Below are 21,853 nucleotides of genomic sequence, written 5' to 3'. Positions count from 1 at the left end.
TTTTAATTTGGTCTTTTTAAATGAAGGTCACTATTTAGAAAATGAATACTATTCTTGTTAATTAATGAAATACCTTATAATGGAGTCCTCTCAGTGGTAGGGGAGACGTTTCTTACCTGCGTAAGGGCCTTATACATTGAAAGGTATTCAGTGTCTCTTTTCCGGTAGCGTAACTAGCCTGCAGTACACATCATTACAGTAGTCTGTGCGAAACTGGAAGGGCTCCTTGACACAACAGTTTAGATGTCTAGTAGATTATTACATTTCTAATCTGAGACTGAAAAAGGTTTAGCAATTTGTTTTTGTAAAGCTGTCCGTATTACTGATTAATAGAGTTTTATTTTTCACAGAAAAATTTTGAAAGATCTATCTTCTGAAGATACACGGGGCAGAAAAGGAGACGGAGAAAACCCTGGAGTTTCTGCTGTCACTTCTATGTCTGTTCCAACTCCCATCTATCAAACTAGCAGTGGACAGTACAGTACGTATAGGAATAAATTTTTTTATGATGGACACACAAAAACTAACTTTCATAAAGAAGTGGTGTATAGAAAAGCTCATGCTTTAATAGTGAGGATAACTGAAGAATAGCATTTTGAGCCAAAAATAATGCAGAGTACTTTTTCAGCATGATCACGTTTACTTGTTACAACAACTTAGTGAGATAGGCAATTGTCAATTTATGAGGAAAGCCATAAAGCCTTAGAGAGATTAGATAATGTCCCAAAAGTCACACAGCTTGTCAGTGATACGCTTACTTTGGATTTTTGACAGATGCATGGAGTTGTCTAATCACTACCACAATCAAGATATAATTTTATCACTCCACGGGATTCTTTGTGCTATCCATTTGTAGATGATTTCTCCTTCCATTCCTAACTCCTGTTCTTCAAGTCTAATTGACTCTTGCCTCAAAATCCGTGTCCCATCTGACCACCTCTCACTATCTCCAGTCACCACCACCACCTTGGTTTATACTGTCATCTCAGTACCGTGGTGGTCATTTTGCTTCCGTTCTTGCTCTCATTGTTTTTCCATACTGCAGCCAAAGCGATTTATTTAAAATGTCAATCAGAGGGGTGCCTGGGTGACTCAGTCAGTAAGCATCTGCCTTCAGCTCAGGTCATGATCCCGGGGTCCTGGGATTAAGCCCCGCATCGGGCTCCCTGCTCGGCAGGAAGCCTGCTTCTCCCTCTCCCACTCCCCCTGCTTGTGTTCCCTCTCTCGCTCTCTCTCTCTCTCTGTCAAATAAATAAATCTTTTAAAAATAAATGCCATTTAGATCACACCACTTTTGCTTCAGATCCTCTAGTGATGCTCCATCACACCTAGAATAAGTTTTATAAGGGTAAGTTACATCCAGGGTCTGGCCTTGCTTACCCAACTCCGATTTCATCTGCCACTGGATCACATTCTGGCAACACAGAATTTCTTGCTGTTTCTCCACATGAAGCTTGCTTGTTCTGCCTCAGGGTATCATCCCCGCTGCCTGGCACATTGTCCTCCCAGAGCCTCACGTGACTTGCATCCTCACTCCTGCTCCACTTAAGTGTCGCTTCCTCAGAGACCACTCTTTTTAAAATACGCTCTTTGGTTAACTTTCTTATATTTTTATAGCATCTATATGTAATTATAAAAAAGTATATATTAGTTTTTTAATTATAGATTATATAGAATTATAGGTCAGCTTATTGATGGTCTGTTCTCAAGGATAAGTTCCTTGAAGGAGAGAACTTTGTCTTGTTCACAGCTGTGAACACCAGGCATAGAGGGCCTGGTACATAGTAGGCTTTCAGTGAAATTTGTTATGAATAAATTACTTAAAGAATATATAAAAAACACCTCAGTGAGGACACATAAGAAACTGAGAACAGTGGTTGCAAGGAAGGAAACGTGGGAGCAAGATCAGAGGCAGTTGAGAAGTTCACTTTCATTTTAAACAAAATTTTTTTTTCATAGACATGCATTACTGTTTTCAAAAAAAATCTTCTTAAAGTAGCATATTAGCAAGTTAAAATTATGATATATTAATATGGTTTATTCTAAAACAATTAAAATTAGAAATTATAAAAACTGCATAGAAAGTTAGGCTAATATATGTTATAATTGAAATAAGTACAGTACAAGCTAGTATTTAAGATAGCATGATCCAGTAGAACTTCCTTAATGATGAAAATGTTCTATATTTACATTGTCCAGTACAGTAGCCACTAAGCCATGTGTGACTACTGAGCACTTGAAATGTGGGTGGTGAGACTCAGGAACTGAATTTTTTATCTTGTTTTAAGTAGCCACTTATGGCTAATGGCTACTATATCAGTGCAGATTTAGAGTAAACTCAACCAGGTAAATATACGTGTTAAACAAAAAGGAAGGGGCGCCTGGGTGGCTCAGTCAGTTAAGCATCTGCCTTCAGCTCAGGTCACGATCTTGGGGTCCTGGGATCGGGCCACGTTTGGCTCTGTGCTCGTAGGGAGTCTGCTTCTCTCTCTCCCTTTGCCCCTCCCCCTGCTCATGCTCTCTCTCAAACAAAATCTTTTAAAAAAATAGTAAGATACGTGACAAGAACGTTACAATTCTGTATTGTCGCATATACTTAACATAGACTTAGATCTCTACATATGTGTGTATGGATACACATATTTTGATACATATTAATATATAAGTCTGTGTGAACATAGGCAAAGATTAGGAAGGATGTAACCAAAAATAATGGTTACCTCAGGATGAGGGTGCGGGATAGCCAGTGGAATAAATAGGGATAGAGAATGGGAGTTGTACGTTTTATATATATATATAATGTGTGTTATAGAAGAGGAGATTGCAAATAATTGCCAATATAAATTTAAAACAATTATCTGCATCTAAACACTGTCGTTACTTCTAAAGTCATAGATATTAAAGTATATGGGAATATTTGTTGTGTGGCAGTGGAGGAGGGATAATTAGAAACTCCTGAAAGAAATTTCCAACTGAAACACACACATCCAGACAAGTGTGCTTTGGCTTTCTGATAGCCAAAGTATAGAAGAAGACAAAGTTGCTTAATGACAATCTGATAAGAGGGTACAGAAATGAAGCATTAAATTCTAAAGGGGATTTATTATGTAGAATTGCATAATGCTAAAATGTTTTCTATTTGGTCAAACCTTTTGGGTGTTTCATTTAAGGTTTGAGAGGAAAGCATTAACATAAATAAAATTTATTGAAAAATGCTTGTGGGACACATAGTAATGTGATCTGTATATGGGCTTTCTTATGACCACCTTACTGGTGATTTTCACTAGGAAGTGACTTGAATAAATTATTACATTTTAAAAATATCACATAATAACATTTAATACGTTTTAACAGAGCTCAGACACAGTATGAAGATTTATGTTTTCATTGTGTAACCTTTAATCCTATTTAAAATTTTTCCATAGGCACACTTAATCTATTCAAAAATATTTTTGAGCTTATTTGAATAAAAATTACAAGCTATGTTCATGTTTCCTTCTACTTATTTTTCCTTTATAAGTTAACCATTGGTACCGTCTCCTAATGCCCCAGAACTGCCGTGACAACATAAGCAATTAGCATGCAGTGCTTCATGGAGACTAAAATGTGTTTTGACTAATCAGTTATATTGTATAGTTTGAGACTAAATTTAAGATTAGTGCATCTGAACTCTCTGATTTTATAGAGAAATGCCATTTTATTTCTTTTACATATAGTTCACTCAGAGTAGTCGACAGTTAGCAACTCAAACTGCATTCAAACCTGTTTTAATAAATAGTGTTTGGGTTTTTTTTTTTTTTTCACCAATCCTTTGCAATTAGTGTATTGTCTAGCCTTACAATAGCTATGTTCTCTCTTTGGTTAAAGTTGCCATTGCCCCAAATGGAGCCTTACAACTGGCCAGTCCAGGCACAGATGGAGTACAGGGACTTCAGACATTAACCATGACAAATTCAGGCAGTACTCAGCAAGGTACAACAATTCTCCAGTATGCCCAGACCTCTGATGGACAGCAAATACTTGTGCCCAGCAACCAGGTGGTTGTACAAAGTAAGTATGCTTAAGTGTCTATGGAGAACATCCCAATATCCTTACAAAGACACTTAGGCATTAACTCATTGTTTTGACCACACAGCTGCATCAGGAGATATGCAGACATACCAGATCCGTACCACACCATCAGCTCCTTCGCTGCCCCAGACTGTGGTGATGGCAGCCCCTGTGACTCTCACGTCTCAAACAGCTAAGACAGATGACCCCCAGCTGAAAAGAGAAATAAGACTGATGAAAAACAGGTAGGTAGTAAAATTGTACTGCCAGAATGGGTAATGTTTTTGTAAATCTCAAAACACAACCAGGGGTAACTAGAAGTGTATATTAAAAACGAGAGAGGTTTGGGGCACCTGGCTGGCTCAGTCGGTGGATCACGCGACTCTTCATCTTGGGGTTGTGAGTTTGAGCCCCACATTGGGCTTAGAACTTACTTTAAAAAAAAAAAAAATGAGAGAGGTTTATAGCGTTTGTTTTTTGTTTTTACTGAGTGTTAGATTATATCTAATTCATTTCCAGTGGATTGGTGGATCCCATTGCTCAGTCTCCTTATTTAATATATAGTATCTTTTGAATAGTACTGTTAAGCAAAGATTTTCAGATAATGTATTTTGTTCTTGTTGGGCTGACAAAACTTAAATGAAAATAATAATGTGCTGCTTGCCATTGACAGCAAGAAGAGGAAAGAATTCCTACAAAAACTGACAGACACAGAAATGCTCCTAAAAAATGAATTTCACCCATGAATATATAGCAGGGATTTAACCTCCAGAAATATTTACTTTCATTTTAAATGTATTTTATTTTTAAGGTTTATTTATTTATTTATTTGAGAGAGACAGAGATAGTGACAGAGATAGTGAGAGAACACGGTCAGGGAGGAGAAGGAGAAGCAGGCTTCCCGCTGAGCAGGGAGCCTGATGGCGGGGCTCGATCCCAGGATCTGAGCTGAAGGCAGACGCTTAACCGACTGAGCCATGCAGGCACCCCTCATTTTAAAAGTATTTTAAACATAGCTATATGAGGTGTATTGTACATCAGCCATGAAAAACCGCCAGTTCTTTGAGAAAAAGAATATAATGTATAGCCTTCTGCAGAAGGAGTTCAAGGGAAAAAAACAGAAAGGACACCAATAAACTGTATTAGGAACCAAAAAGGGTAAATACCCAGGAGTAAAACAATTTTTTTTAATTGCAATAGGATTCTATTTTCAGTTCCTCACCAGTAAGTTAGAAAGCTAGAATAAAAGGATGATGTTCTAAAGCAATAAAAATTATCCTATAAAAGGACCAGAGAGATGCATTTAATTACTTCAAGATAAAATGTTTCTTTACTAAAAACTAAGAGCAGGCATCATTGTAAATGAACTTGGTGACATGGCAGGGATTGTCTGTTTTGGAGGTTCCAACAAATGCACTAAGACAAGGAACTGAAGTAAGTTCTGTAAATACTAGAAAAAAATTGTGTTTTTTTGCTGATGGTATGATTGTGTCCCTAGAAAATCCAAAAGACTTGTTAAAAATTACTAGAATGAGACTTCTTTCTGACAATATGACCTGGGCTATGTACTATTTTTAAAAGCTTGATGAAATATAAAAATCACCCTTTTAAATGATTGGATGAGCCTGTAGGAAAGTAAGATACCTGTTGAGGTTAGGAATGAACCAGAAGCACAAAACCATGAGGCTGATAAGCAGCCCCTGTAAATTCTGTAGATAAATTCAGATCTTTGTGATTGGTATAGCTTTGGTACTCAGAAGAGACTAGGACCAAAAGCCTGGGGTCTCTGCAGGCTGGGACACTGGATCATAGATTCTTCTTCATGAAGTCAGCACCCAAGATGTGCTCTACTGAAAACGGAGGGTTTCTAAAATTCATCCTGACCCCCCACAGTTGAAAATTCATATATATTTTGTATGTTATATGTATTATATACTGTATTCTTACAATAAAGTAAGCTGGAGAAAAGAAAATGTTATTAAGAAAATCATAAGAGAAAATACATTTACAGTACTATATTTATTTGACAAAAATCTGCATATAAGTAGACTCCCACAGTTGAAACCTGTGTTGTTCAAGAGTCAGCTGTAATTTAAAAATGGGTCTGGGTCTGTAGTGTCCCCAACTTTTTGGAAAAAAGCAGTCTCAACACAGGCTTAAACAAATTCCTATACATTGAATTCTAACAAATACAAGTTGAAAAATCACAGAGGAATTAGTCCTCAAGGAATTAGGACTCCATCATGATATGTGCCAAGCCTTTATGTAATTTTCACAAAAATCTTTGAGGTGTATATATTATTTCCAGTTTTTTTGAGATGAGGAAACTGAGGCTTAGATTAATTTATTTGCCCAAGGTTAAACTACTTAGTAAGGAGTAGAGGTAGGATTTAAACACAGGGGTCCAAGTTTCAGAGTCTAAAGACAGATAATACCACACACTACCTTTCAGGAGCTAGGGTCAGCAGGAAGAGCAGACAAAAGAATGAGTTATGGAAAGTATTCAGTTATTTCTCTACTAATTTAAAGGAAAAAAAAATGATGTCATTGAAAATCATCAAAGATCAAGAGGCTATAAAAATGGTAAAAATTGGGATAAATAAAACTTATTAGTAGCAAATATATATTCATCTGCTTAGAATATCGAGAATCATCTACAAAGTGTGAAAAATTGAAAAAGGAACGATTTTCTTCAACATTGTACTGGAAACCTTTGACAGTTTAGTAAAACGAAGAGGGCTGGGGGATTATAAGGATTTAAATGAAAGAAATAAAACCTATTTTTTATATAATTGCCTATTTTTTAAAATGGACTTACAGAAAAATTATTAGAAGTAACAAATTTATAAAGATTGCTAGATATAAAGCCCATTTTCAAAAATCATATTTCTTGGGGCGCCTGGGTGGCTCGGTTAAGCGACTGCCTTTGGCTCAGGTCATGATCCCAGAGTCCTGGGATCGAGCGCCGCATCGGGCTCCCTGCTCCGCGGGAAGCCTGCTTCTCCCTCTCCCACTCCCCCTGCTTATGTTCCCTCTCTCTCTGTCTCTCTCTCTCTCTGTCAATTAAATAAATAAAATCTTTAAAAAAAAAATCATTATTTCTTTACATCAGCAATAGTTTGATAAATAATTATAAAAAGATATCATTTATGTTATCAACAAATAAAATACCCGAGAATAAATCTAATAGATGTCCAGGACATTTATGAAAAATATTATACAGTGTTTTTGAAAGACATTAAGGAAGATCTAAATAAATGGAGAAATAAATACTGTGTCCGTAGATACAGAAACTCAGTATTATAAAGATGACTATTTTTCCCCCAATTGATCCATAGATTCAATGCAGTTCCAATCAAAACCCAAACAGGTTGTTTGAAGAACTTGACAAGTGATACTAAAATTTATAGAAGAGTAGAGGGCCAAGAACAGCCAAAATATTCCAGACAAGAATAAGGTGAGGAGATATCAAGTTTTATTTAAAGCTGTGGTAATTGAAATGTGATACTGGCATTGAGGGAAAAAAAACCCAAAATGACCAAAGAAATAGCTCAAAAATAGATCCATGGACACATGAAACCCTGATATGGTAGGACAGATTATTGGGGTAAGGAGGGACTCTTCAATAAATGGTACTAGGATAATTACTGATATGTGAAAAAATACTGGATTTCTTTCTCACACTATACACAAAAATCACTGTAGTTGGATTTAAAAACAAATGTGAAAGGTGACATTTTGAAATTTGTCAGTGAGAATATATAATCTTATGGTTTCAGGAACAGGGAAAGATACCTTAAAACACCTCACACCCCCTCCCATACACAAACATTAACATAAAAGATCAATGAATCTTCATTAATAATTTCTGTTCATCAGAAGATAGAGTCAAAATATAAGCTTCAACCCTATAGAGGATATATGTAACATATCTAACCCCAAAAAAGAATTTGTTTGAAAAAATGTAAACATCTTCTAAATAAGTATAACCCAACAAAAGATGAATAGTCATTTCTCAGAAAACACAAGTGGTTAATAATCATATGAAGGATTGCTTGCCCTTATCAGTAATCAGAGAAATGCAAATTAATACCACATACTTAGATATCATTTATCCCCACCCAGTTGACAAAAGTCTTCAAATCTAACCAGGAATTGGCAAGGTTTTGGAACAGTGGAACTCAGAGACTGCTTATGGGAGTGAAAATTGGTATGGCCACTTTGAAATTAATTGGCCTTATCTTGTAAAGTTGACCTGGATATGCTCTGCCATTTAGCTGTTTCACTCTGTGTATGTGACTGAGAGAGACTATTGCAGGAAGTATGCATAAGAATGTTCAGACAACAAAAATCAGGAAACCACCTAAATATTCATCAGTAACAGAATGTATAAATACAACCATAATTTATGTATCCAGTGTAATAGTGTTCATTTGTATTGACTGAATCATTTTAACATGAATAAATATGAGAAAAAGTTGAGGGAAAACAAGTTGTAGTTTTAGAAAATAAGCAAAAGACTGAAGCTAGTAATTGCTTCTGGGCAAGAGCAGGGGTATGGAATCAGGAGAAAGCACAGAGGGTTCTTCAACAATATGGATCATATTTTCTGTTAAGTTGGGTTTTGGGTTTACATGTGTTCATTTTATCACTATGCTTCATAACTTATATCTACACCACATACAGTCTTTTGTGTGTATACTATTCCATAATGAATTTTAAAACAGTGATTTATAAGGAAATTTAGTAAGTTGTTTTTCTATGAATTACCATCTTGAAATAATGGGAAGTAATATTCACATTAATGACAAATCATAAAATACTTAGTAAATTCAATAGGAAAGGCATAGGACCCAGACCCACATTTTTAAAATCTTATTGAGAGCTAAAACAGTCCGAACATAGAAAAAATATCAGTGTTCTTTGATGAGAACTATTAATATAAAATATCAGTTCTTCCAGTTTACATATAATTTTATTGTGACTCAAATTAGAATCTCTGTAGGTCTCCATGGAATTGGACAAACTAAGATGAAACTTTACATGAAAGAAAAAAGCATTCAAGAACGGGGGCACCTGGGTGGCTCAGTCAGTTAAGCGTCTGCCTTCAGCTCAGGTCATGATCCCAGGGTCCTGGGATCGAGCCCCGCATCGGGCTCCCTGCTTAATGAGGAGCCTGCTTCTCCCTCTGCCTGCCACTCCCCCTGCTTACTCTCTCTCTCTCTCTCTGTCAAATAAATAAAAGGTCAAGGGGCGCCTGGGTGGCTCAGTTGGTTAAGCGACTGCCTTCAGCTCAGGTCATGATCCTGGAGTCCCGGGATCGAGTCCCACATCCGGCTCCTTGCTCAGCAGGGAGCCTGCTTCTCCCTCTGATCCTCTTCCCTCTCGTGCTATCTCTCATTCTCTTTCTCTCAAATAAATAAAATCTTTAAAAAAAAAAAAGTCAAGAACAGAAAGAGGTCACTTGTCCTTTTAGGCACACTGAAACATTCTCTCTAACGCTACTGTAATCAAAATTTGGTATAAGTGGGGCGCCTGGGTGGAAAACAGAAAAAAAACACAACAGCCCCAAACTTGTATCAGCAAAGGGGCAGACGGTAACATTAGCAAACAGGGTAGAGCGCAGAAATAGCTTTTTGTGTTAGTTAAGTACAAACCTTCTAAAGGGCGGTTTATTTAATGTTAACTGACAGCTCCACATCTGAAAGAAAATTAAATTGGACTTTTTTTTTAAAGATTTTATTTATTAATTTGACAGAGACAGCGAGAGAGGGAACACAAGCAGGGGGAGTGGGAGAGGGAGAAGCAGGCTTCCTGCCGAGCAGGGAGCCCAACGCGGGGCTCGATCCCAGGACCCTGGGATCATGACGTGAGCCGAAGGCAGACGCTTAATGACTGAGCCACCCAGGTGCCCCTGGACTCTGTCACATACAAACGTCATTCCAGATGGGTTAAAGACTTCATTGTGGAAAAATTAAGCCATAGAATCTTTAAAACTAAGAAGAACATACAGTGCTTGGAATTTTAATCTAAGCCAAGAAAAAGACTGGAAAAGAAACATTTATGGTATAAGATATAAAGGTATGAGAAGTCAAAGGGTAGATTAGAAAATAATATAAGAACAGATAAAGGGAGGGTGGTGTCTGGGCAGTTGGTTAAGCATCTGATTCTTGGTTTCAGCTCAGGACCCGATCACAAGGTTGTGAGATCAAACTCTGCACTCAGCTTGGAGTCTCCTTAAGACTCTCTCCCTCTACCCCGCCCCCCATGCGCGCACACATGCGTGCAGTCTCTCTCACTCTCTCAAATCTTTTTTTAGAAAGATAAAGGATTAATAATGTGTAATGCACAGAGTGTTCTTAGGTTATAATTTCTCATCGTAAAACAAGATAAGGTATGAATTGAAAAAAGGGTATGAGTACTCAGTTTACATAAACAGTCCAAAAGACCAATATTTGAAAAGATGTTCAGTCTCACTAGTAGTAGTTAGGGAAATGAAAATGAATTAATGAAATATTCACATGGCAAAGATCTGTACCAACATAGAAATATCATTAAAACTGTGTAAAAAAAGCAAGTTGCAGATAATACCTGCATTACATAGTATAAAAAAATTCTCAAAGTAATATTTTTTTACTTCTACATGTATGTAATACATGTACGTGACTTCATAGAAATATTCTAGGGGTGCCTGGGTGGCTCAGTCGGTTAAGCGTCTGCCTTCAGGTCAGGTCATGAACCCAGAGTCCTGCGATCGAGCCCCACATGGGGCTCCCTGCTCAGCAAGAAGACTGCTTCTCCCTCTCCCTCCCCCTGCTCGTGCTGTCTCAAATAAATAAAATCTTAAAAAAAAAAAATTCTAAGAGGACCCATACAAAGCTGAGTATAAAGCACTGTTTGTAATTAAAACCCAAATAAAAATTAAAGAAACCGTGTCAGAAGTTAACCAGAGGACCCATAAATTTTATGCAGGAAAAATGGGACATCTGTTCACAAAGAGACACAAGCATAGCAGCTAAAACTAGAAACAGCCCCAAAGAGTAGATCAGTAAAGTGTGGTGACAGTCACACAGTGGGATACACCCACAGCAGTAAGGTGAAAACCACTGCACGGCAACATCGGTGAGCCTCAGAAGTATAATGTGTGGAAGCAGACCAAACACAAAAGTACGTTCTGAAGGAGGTTGTAGAATAGGAAAAACTTCATCTGTGGTGATAGAAACGAGAACAGTAGTTGTCTGGTGAGAGGACTGACCAGGAATGGGCCTGCAGGAGCTTTCCGGGACAGCAGAGATGTTCTCTCTTGATAAGTATGTGGGCTATACAGGTAGATGCATTTGCCAAAGGGAATGGATTCTACATTTAAGATCAATCACTGTATTTCTCTGTCTGTAGATGACCAGGGAGGATTACTGAGGTGCATTTACCATTTAAAGAATGTGAACTTTTCTAACATTGGTTTTTAATGCTTCTATTTAGAGAAGCTGCTCGAGAATGTCGCAGAAAGAAGAAAGAGTATGTGAAATGCCTGGAAAATCGAGTTGCAGTCTTGGAAAATCAAAACAAAACTCTAATAGAAGAGTTAAAAACTTTGAAGGATCTTTATTCCCATAAAAGTGTTTGATTAAGAAAGAAAATATTTTTGCAGACTTGCCTAAAAATTAGATGGATTTCTTTTTAGTGGAGTTTATAAATTAAAAGGTCAAAAATGAAGCTTTTTATTTAGGCTTTTGCAACTCAAAGATAAATATGCAAGAGATCTGGTGACAGAAGATAAAGTGGAAAATGACCTCAAAGAAGTTACTGGCACAACTGGAAACTCTGTAAAAATTAAACCTACTCAAGAAGCAGGAAATGAACTTTCACCAATTTGAATTTTCTAAATAACAAGAATCCAAAAATGGCAGATAAGATGAAATTTGGTAAATTGATTTTTAAAATAAATCAGTTTACCCTGTAGGTTTGCATTTCTTACTGTTTCCTAAATTTTACGTTTTCCAATTGTGTGTGTGTGTGCGCGTGCTTGCGTGTATCTTTTATTTCTGCCAATAAATTCTAAATTACAAATAGAAAAGCTAATACATAACTAAATATATAAATTATGTGTTCTGATTATGTATACTTGTTCTATTGTCACGTCTTTTAAATGGGTTTTTTAAAGTGTTTTTTGAACTTGAGAGGGGTTTTGAGACTTGCCTGGGTTAACTGTTTTTGAGGCTTTGTCCTAAAAGGCATCTAAGGTACATGAATGGAGTGTGGTGATTTTGTAACTTTTTTTTTTTTTTAATCAGAATGGAAGGAGAACTTCTGTTTAAAAGTTTGATACTTTTAAATAGCTTGTTTTTTGGTTACTCTGGGAATGGAGATTTTCTACAAATATATAATAAATTGTTTTTTGATTCTATATTCTGTATGCAGTTGAATATACATTACTTATTGTGTTGTGCTTTAATAGAAAAGAATGTTTACAGGCCCTTGAGATGATATTAGAGTATTTTTTAAAAACCTTCTGAAGATGCATACCAAAGTTTTCCAAGAGGATTTTATAACCAATTTAATGCAAGGTTTATCAGATTCTAAATAGTATGGTTATTAAGGCAATTTTATGTTAGAGTCTATTTTGTAATGTAGTGAATGGTACATTTCTAAGAAAAGTGACTGCCAATATATTTTTATAGCTAATCTTTATAAATTCTAAAGTTGAGTTTTTAATGATTATTTTAAATGTTTATATAGTTTGTTAAGTAAAAAAAATATTTTGCATCTCAAAATATCATTTTTATATTATGAGAAGTTTCCAGATTGGCTAATATTTGAATTGCAAGTTTTGTATGCAGTTTTATCTAAAGCTCAAGAATGCCCATCAGTACACCAGTGTTTAACCTCTGTACTCCAGTTTGTGTTCACTTTGAAATTGTACTGCAAAACTATTGTGCGCTTCTTATACAATATGTAGCATATTGTTGTCTGTGAAATTAAAGGATATTTGATAAAATTAAGTTTGCCAAATGTAAAATATATTGCTTGATATGTGAACAAGCTTCCTGATAGCCATTCCATTAATTATACTAACTATAGTACCTTTCTAGTTTTAAAATGAGGATAAATTTAAAATTCTGGTCTACACAGCCTATTTTAAGAGAGGGTATCTTTTATATGTTTGATTCAGTCAGAACCAGTTATAATAAACTAAAAGTAGCTAAATTTTTTGTTCTCTAAAGGAGCCTGTATGTAGAAACCTTAATTGACAAATTTATGTAATCCTAATGAAAAACTGAATTAACGGTATTTTTAAAAACGGGACTCTGTTGATTTGGCAGTTTATGAAAAGAAAAAAAGTTTGATCACCTGTGGGATTACTTATATCACTTACTTAGTATAAAGCCAAGAGGAGGTATGGGGTCAATGTGTTATATCAAGAGTATTTTAAAAGATAATATAGGGTAGATGTTATGCTTGGCTGTCACAGGGATCATTTAGCTCTTAATGCCTTAACAGCTGGACATCATAAATATTTATAGACTTAACACTGCCTGCAGACTTCTGGTGTAGAGCCTCGCTCTCACTAAATCAAGTTACCTAGGCTAGCAATATAGAACGGGTATGAGCAAGCTACTGATGATTCCATAAATGCATACCAGATTATCTTTCAAGATGTTTTTCTAACTTGAATCCAGTGAGGGGCTTATGAAATTTTGAAAGTGATTATAGTCCAAACCTAAATTAGACTCCAAAAGTTCAAAAGACCAGTGATATTTCCTTAGCCAATTTACTGTTTTACATGAATTTATTATGTTTATATATTGATGGAAATAATTACTGCCCATGAACAAATCTTGAGTATACAAATTATCACTTCAATTTTATTGTGCAGAGCATGAATGGCATGTATTAGAGCTTTGAAAATCTTACTACAGTTGACCCTTGAACAATGCAGGGGTTAGGGGCACGGACCCCCTATGCAGTCAGAAACCACACACAATTTTGACTCCCCCAAAACTCATATGAACCTGTTGACCTTATTGCCTTACCAATAACAATTAACAAATATTTTGTATGTTCCATGTATTATATACTGTATTCTTACAATAGAGCTAGAGAAGAGAAAATATTAAAATCACAAGGAAAATACATTTCTAGGACTATACTGTATCGAAAAAGAAAGATCCATGTTTAAGTGGATCTGCACGGGTCAAGACTGTGTTGCTCAAGGGTCAGCTATGTATTTGTTCATTCAATAATTATATTGGAGTTACTGGTTAAATGTGTTTTTCTCCAGTGAAAATATGTGGACATAGGGATGATATAAAAATATTTATGGCTTGTAATTATATAGTTGTAATAATGGCAGTTAAAATTCTCAGAAAAGATGTAGAAATGATATAAAATGAGTGAAATTTGACTAAGGGCTTGATTTAAAGGAAAAGTCACAGGTTATAGTGAAACAGAATAATGTGAAAGTATATGAAAATCTAATTACAGTTATATTTGTTATACAAAGTAGGTTATATTTAATAACTACTGCTTGTTTTTACTATAAAACAAAGTAAAGGAATGCTTAATATATTAAGGTTGTAGAATTCAGAAGCCTGTGCTAGGGAGAGTTTGGCAAGAATCTTTCCAAGAACAGTCATTTGGAAGAGGTTTAGGCTATTTAGCCTTTTTTTTTTTTTTTAAAGAGACAGATTCTGGTAACTCTATCCCCTCAGTGTAAGTTTCTTTATAACAAACATTAGGCATTAGAGATCGAGTTTTTATTATGTCATGGTTGAGATCCTTTTCCTCAAAGTTGACAGGATATATATAGTAGTTAACTGCCTTAGATAAGTATATATAACAGTTTTAACTGGTAACTTACATAAATATAAATTTTTAAATTGTTACAAATCCTGGGTTTCCTATTATACATCCCAGTCATACCATTTCCTTAATATGGAGTATTTATTGAGGAAACTACTGAAGTAAGGGCATTCATTCATTCAGATATTTATTAAAGGCCTTTTTATGTCAAGCCTTACTAGGAAAAGAGTGGTGAACAAGATAGTGTTACAGCTCTTGTGCAATTTAGATAGTGATGTCATCCTATGAGCTTGTTACTTGCCTAAGATTATATGAGCATTAATAACCAGGGATCTGGGACTTAAACCTAATATCTAACCATTCAATCCTAGTAGTCTTGAGGTGCCTGGCTGGCTCAGTCGGTAGGGCATGCGACTCCTGATCTCAGGGTTGTGAGTTTAAGCCCCACGTTGGGTGTAGAGCTTACTTTAAAGATAAATAAATAAAAGGGCACTAATTCCATTTAAAAAACAAAGTAAAATAGTCTCTCCTCTTTATTAAACTCGGGGCAGGGGACTCTCTTTTGTGCTTTTCCGTGTCCCCATAGTCCAGAGACAGCACTTACCTGGTTCATAGGGATGCTCCATAATGTTTAAATGAATAAAGGTCTGGGGTTTTAACTCACTAAGGCATAGAGAAGTTTGATACTTTGCCCAAATCACACAGTAAATAACAAAACTAGGGTTCAGAGCTAGGTGTGATCAACTCCTAAAGTCCGTGGTCTTAACCTTCATTATGTACCTTCTTATCTGTTGAAGTGTCTGAAAAGCTTTGTTCCATTGTATCTTTACCCTTTATCAAAGATTTTTAAAGTTCTACCTAAATGTGTCCACGAGATTTATTTCCAACCTTGAAAACATTTGGACTAATCAAAATGGTGCTGCTGTAATTTCTTATCATACTTTAGTACTTCATATAGAGATTTTCAGACATAGACCCAGTGACCCAGCCCGACAGCACATGGTAAGAGTTACAAAGGCCTCGGCTATTTAACAAAACCGAAAGTGGCAACAAAATAATGCAGCACAGGACTTGCACATCCTTGATGAGGACATAATCAGGAGCAAGTTATTCAAACAAACCAAATGCAAATTTGTTTTTACACTTTTCATGTTTACTTTTAGTCTTTGCTTCATAAAGCCACTGATAATTGAGGAAACTTTCAAGTATGGGATTTCTAATTTTTTTTAAGATTTTTTTTTTATTTGAAATAGAGAGTGAGCAGGGGGAGGGGCAGGGGGAGAGGGACAAGCAGGCTCTCCACTGAGCAGGGAGCCCCGTGCGGGGCTCTGTCCCTGGACCCGGAGATCATGATCTGAGCTGAAGGCAGAGGCTTAACAGACTGAGCCACCCAGCCGCCCTGGGATTTCTAAATATTTTACTAAAGAAGAAATGAAAAAGCCACAAGCTATTCTGTTTGCCACAAATTCCTACACCAAAAGAAGGCAGCCTTCGTTTTAAAATCACAAAAGTTTTACAAACTTTTAAAACTACACGAGTTTAAAACCTATCAAATCCTTGTACACCCACCATTCTAGAATAATAAATGTTAACATTCTGTTATCTTTACTTCAGATCATTTTCTGATCCCTAGTCCCATGTATCTTCCTAAAGGAAACCACTATTGGGAGTTTAGTGTGGATCCAATCCATTTTTTTTTAAGTTTTTTTTTTTTTTTTAAAATAATCTCTACACCCAACATGGGGCTAGGACTTACAACCCCAAGATCAAGAGTCGCGTGCTCTGCTGACTGAGCCAGCCGGGTGCCCACAAGTCCGTATTTGTATACTTACTACATGACTCCATAAGTAACAGAGTAGATGATACTGTCTTTTAGAATTTCATAAATGATATTTTAATGTGCCATTCTCTAAATGAAAGGTCAAGAAGACCAAACAAAACTTGAGATTTTATCTATGGCAACAATACTTTGTTTTGGGGAAAGTAAATGAACATCAAAGCATTGTACTTTATACTGACAACAATTAGGTATTTAATCACATCTGGAAAAAATGCTTCCTTCCCCATTTTTTTTAATTCCTGAAACATTCTGCAAATAACACTTAAAAGTTTACAAAATAGTAAACAAAAATGGACTTAGACTTTCTAACAATTTCAAAAAGGAAAAAAGTCCACATTACTTCTTTGCCCACTACTCATTATCTTCATAAGTAATCAAATGCAATTTCTATGAATTAACTATGTACAAAACACTGGGCTTGGTGAAGATACCAAATAAACATGAAACATGGTCTTTCACAAGCTCAGACTACTTGGGGAAAAGAGAAAAGAGCCCTCTGTTGAGAAACTAAATCACTGGGGCACCTGGGTGGCTCAGTCGGTTAAGGATCTCCTTTGGCTCAGGTCATAATCCCAGGGTCCTGGGATCAAGCCCCGCATCGGGCTCCCTGCTCAGCAGGGAAACTGCTTTTCCCTCTCCCTCTGCCTGCTGCTCCCCCTGCTCCTGATCGCTTGCTCCCTCTCAAATAAATAAGAAATCTCTAAAAAGACTATACCATTGTACATAGTAAAACATTTAGAATTCTATACCTAATAAAAACATTCATCAGTCCAAAAGAAAACAGGAAAGGAGAGAAAAGAAACAGGCAGGACAAATTGCCCAAAGTAAAATGGTAGAAATCTGTACATATCGGTAATAATAAATGTAAATGTACTGGGCGTTATCAGTTAAATACCAAAAATTGTCATGTTGAATTAGAAAACAATATTCATCTATATGTTATTTACAAAAGGTATATCTAAAATACAAGGATACTGAGGTTGAAACGGAAAACATGGAAAAAGTTGTACCAAATACTAGCCAAAGGAAAGCACTGGAATAGCTATATTTATATGGAACGAAATAGACTTTATTTTTTTTTTAAGATTTATTAGAGAGAGCACAAGTGGGAGAGGCCTGAGAGGGAGAGAGAATCTCAGACTCCACCCTGAGTGTGTGGAGCCTAACACGGGGCTCGATCTCACAACCCTGAGATCATGACCTGAGCCAAAACCAAGTCGGAAGCTTCACCAACTGCACCATCCAGGCGCCCCAACAGTAACAGACTTTAAAGAAAAACATTACTTGGGGGGCGCCTGGGTGGCTCAGATGGTTAAGCGTCTGCCTTCGGCTCAGGTCATGATCCCAAGGTCCTGGGATCGAGTCCCGCATCGGGCTCCCTGCTCCTTGGGAGCCTGCTTCTCCCTCTGCCTCTCTCTCTCTCTCTCTCTGTCTCTCATGAATAAATAAATAAAAAGTTTTAAAAAAAAATTACTTGGGGACAAGAGAGTCACTATAAAATGAAAGATTCAATTCATCTAAAAGATAAAACATCTAAACTTGAATGCACATAATACAGGGTCAGGATGTGAAGCAAAATGCAGAAATAGGAGAAAGAAAAATATACAATCTTAGTAGGTTTTTAACATCTCTCTCTCATGATTGATGCAAAAACCAGGAAAACAACCAGTAAAGACATCAATTTGAACAACTAAAAACTTGACCTAATATACTGAATTTCACCAACTGTAAACCACCATTGATTGTAAGGCATGCTATGATCTTAAGTACAAGTAAGAAAGACCCTGAGATCAAGACCTGGGCTGAGATCAAGAGTCGGACGCTTAACCGACAGAGCCACCCAGGCGCCCTTTAAGTACCAGTAAGAAAGAAAAACTACCACCAGTAGATGACAGCCCATTGATGGCCAGATGCATACTGATTTCAGAGATGTCTGAACGTTAAAAATGTGCATCTTACAATCAGTGAGTTCGACATAGAATACAAAGCTAGAAGTCATTCTTTTCAAACACTTTATGAGTGTTTATAAAAAGAACCATATATTGGGCAGTAAGTCTCAACAAATTCTTCAAAGGACTGGTTTCATATGACTATGTTCCATTGATCTATATGTATTTATCCCCTCACCAAAACCACAGTCTTGATTACTGTAGCTTTATAGTAGGTCTTGAAATCAGGTGGTACGAGTTTTTTCAATTTTATTTTTTGTTTTGGGGTTTTTTTTTCCCCCCATTAAAATTGTTTGGCCATTCTAGTTCCTTTGCCTTTCTATATAAATACTAGAATCAACTTGCCATATCTATTTTAAAAAAAAATCCTGCTGGATTTTGATTGGGGTGTATTAAACCTATATATAGATCAATTTGTGAAGAATTGACATCTTAACAATACTGAGGCTTCTAATCCATAAACACAATATATCTCCTTTATTTAGATCTTTTTAAATTGTCTTCCTCAGATTTTTTCTTTTCTTTTCATTCTGACATAGAGACCATGCATGTATTTTGTTAGATTTATGCCTAATTATTACGTTTTCTTTTCTTTTCTTTTCCTTACAGCTATTTATAGCCCTGAGGGAGCGCAGGGGAGTTCAATGTCGATAATGTCGTCTGTGAATAGACAGAATTTTATCTCTTTAAAACCTGTATGCTTTTAATTTATCCTGCTTTATTTTACTGCCTAAGATTTCTAGTACAATGTTGAATAGGATTGGTAAGAGTGGACTTATTCATTCTTAATTTCTCCCACTCTTAAGGGGAAACCCACTCAGTTTTAACATTAAGTATGATACTAGCTATAGGTTTTTGTTTTGTTTTGTTTATAGAAGACACTTCTCATGTTAGGGGAGTTCCCTTCTGTTCCAAGTTCATGAGATTTTTTTTTTTAAATCAAGGACAGTTGTTGAGTTTTATCAAATGCTTTTTCTATACCCATTGATATCATCATTTGGCTTTTATTAGTTTGTTTATATGACAGATTTTATTAATTGATTTCCTGATATTGAACCAGTCTTGCATCCTCAGGAGAACTACCACTTGGTCATGATGCATAATCTTTTTTATTCTGGACTTGATCTGCTAATGTTTATTGAAGATTTTTGTGTCTCTGTTCATGAGGGATAATTGGTCTGCAGTATTATGTTCTTGTAATGTCTTTGTCTGGTTTTGGGTATCAGGGTAATGCTGGATTTATTTAATGAGTTGCTATTAAAGAATTATAATTATTTTAAGTGTGATAATGGTGTTGAAATTATGTTTTAAAATACCTTATTTTTTGAAATAAAATGTTTATAGATAAAATTACATAATTTTTGGAAGTTACTTCAAAATAATTATGGTAGTGGGGGAAAGTAGATGGGGATATAAATATAGCAAGATTGGCCATGAAATGATCATTGTCACGGAGTTTATTATTCTATCTTTGTATATATGTGATTTTTCCATACCAAAAGTTTAAAAACTAAATAAATGGTGCTGGAAGTACTGGTTATTCACATAAGAAGAATGGAACTTGGATTCCTACCTCACACCATACACAAAAGTCAATTCTGGGTGAATGGAAGATTTATATATGAGAGACAAAAACTATAAAAACCTTTAGAAGATAATGTAAGGAATACCTTTAAGACCTCAACTTAGGGAAGGATTTCTTTTTTCTTTAAGATTTTATTTATTTATTTGAGAGAGAGAGAGAGAGCACAAGCCAAAGGGAAAGGCAGAGGGAGAAGCAGACTCCCTGCCGAGCAGTGACCCCGATGTGGGACTCATCCCAGGACCCTGGGATCGTGACCTGAGCCTAAGGCAGACGCTTAACCGACTGAACCACCCACGTGCCCTGGGAAGTATTTCTTAAATGGGCCACAAAAAGTACATCCTAAACAAGTCCCAAAAATGTACAAAACATAGGGAAACATTGTTAGATTCAGTTATGTTATAAGCAGAAGAGAAAAATAATAAAAATTAGAACAGAAACCTATGAAATTGAAAACAGGAAATCAATGGGAAAAAAATCAATGAAACCAAAAGCTGGTTCCCTGAAAAGATCAATAAAATTGATAAGCCTCTTACATCCTCAGGAGAACTACCACTTGGTCATGATGCATAATCTTTTTTATTCTGGACTTGATCTGCTAATGTCTATTGAAGATTTTTGTGTCTCTGTTCATGAGGGTTAGGTTTAGGCCTCTAAACAGGTTAAGAAAAAAAGAAAGAAGACACAAATTAATAGTAAAATGGAAAGAGGGAACATCATTACTGATCCTACAGACATACAAAGAATAAAGGAATAGTCTGCACAATTCTTTGCCAACAAATTTGATAACCTAGATGAAAGAGTCCAGTTCCTTAAAAGACACAATCTGACAAAACTTACATGTGAAGAAAACATAGAAGAATATTAAAAAAATTGAAATCAATAATGAATAACCTTCCAAAATAAAAAGCACTAGATCCAAACGGGTTCACTGGTGAATTCTACCAAACACTTAAGGAATTATATTTATACCAATTAAATTATACCAATTCTCCACAATCTATTTCAGAAGGTATAAACAGAAGAAATATTTCCTAACTCATTTTAAGAGGTTAGCATTACCCTAAAACCAAAACCAGACAAAGATATAAGAAAACTATAGACCAATGTTTCATGAACAAATGCAAAAATTCTCAATATATTAGCAAATCAAATCCAACAATGTATAAAAAGAATTGTACACCACAACCAAGTGGCATTTATCCCAGGTATGCAAGGCTGGTTTAATATTTTATTTTATTTTACTTTATTTATTTATTTATTTTTGAGAGGGAGGGAGGCAGGGGGGAGGGGCAGAGGGAGAAGGAGAGACAGACTCTTAATCAGGCTCCAAGCCTGGTGTGGAGCCTGATGTGGGGCTCAATCTCACAACCCTGAGATCATGACCTGAGCTGAAATCAAGAGTCAGATGCTTAACTGACTGAGCCACCCAGGTGCCCCTGGTTCAACATTTTAAAATCAATCCATCACAACAGGCTAAAGAAGAAAAATCACATGACAATAGATGCAGAAAAATCATATGAAAAAAATTCAACACCCATTCATATTAAAAAAAACAACTCTCAGTAAACAAGGACTAGAAGGGAACTTCCTCAACTTGATAAATATCTACCAAAAAACCTACAACTATCC

The 21,853-nt window shown here is 35.9% G+C and overlaps 1 protein-coding gene across 5 annotated transcripts in view; it reads left to right on the top strand.

The window, feature by feature from the left end:
• Positions 1-16,106, top strand: part of ATF1 (activating transcription factor 1) — an 86,211-nt gene extending 70,105 nt beyond the window's left edge. For 4 of the 5 annotated variants that reach the window (XM_027593365.2, XM_027593363.2, XM_027593364.2 and 1 more), the window contains 4 exons: positions 351-481; positions 3,868-4,050; positions 4,136-4,295; positions 11,530-16,106. In XM_027593365.2, coding sequence (XP_027449166.1) covers positions 436-481; positions 3,868-4,050; positions 4,136-4,295; positions 11,530-11,674 — 534 coding nt within the window. In that variant the 5' untranslated portion in view covers positions 351-435 and the 3' untranslated portion in view covers positions 11,675-16,106. Of the gene's footprint in view, positions 1-350; positions 482-3,867; positions 4,051-4,135; positions 4,296-7,388; positions 7,508-11,529 lie in introns of all 5 variants that reach the window. The other variant, XM_027593362.2, reaches the window with a different exon arrangement.
• Positions 16,107-21,853: the final 5,747 nt, after the last annotated feature.

The sequence above is a fragment of the Zalophus californianus genome, chromosome 9, assembly GCF_009762305.2.
Source record: "Zalophus californianus isolate mZalCal1 chromosome 9, mZalCal1.pri.v2, whole genome shotgun sequence".
In the NCBI taxonomy this organism is placed as follows: domain Eukaryota; kingdom Metazoa; phylum Chordata; class Mammalia; order Carnivora; family Otariidae; genus Zalophus; species Zalophus californianus.
Note: the sequence above shows the minus strand (reverse complement) of the source record. Positions and strands in the feature narration are given on the sequence as shown.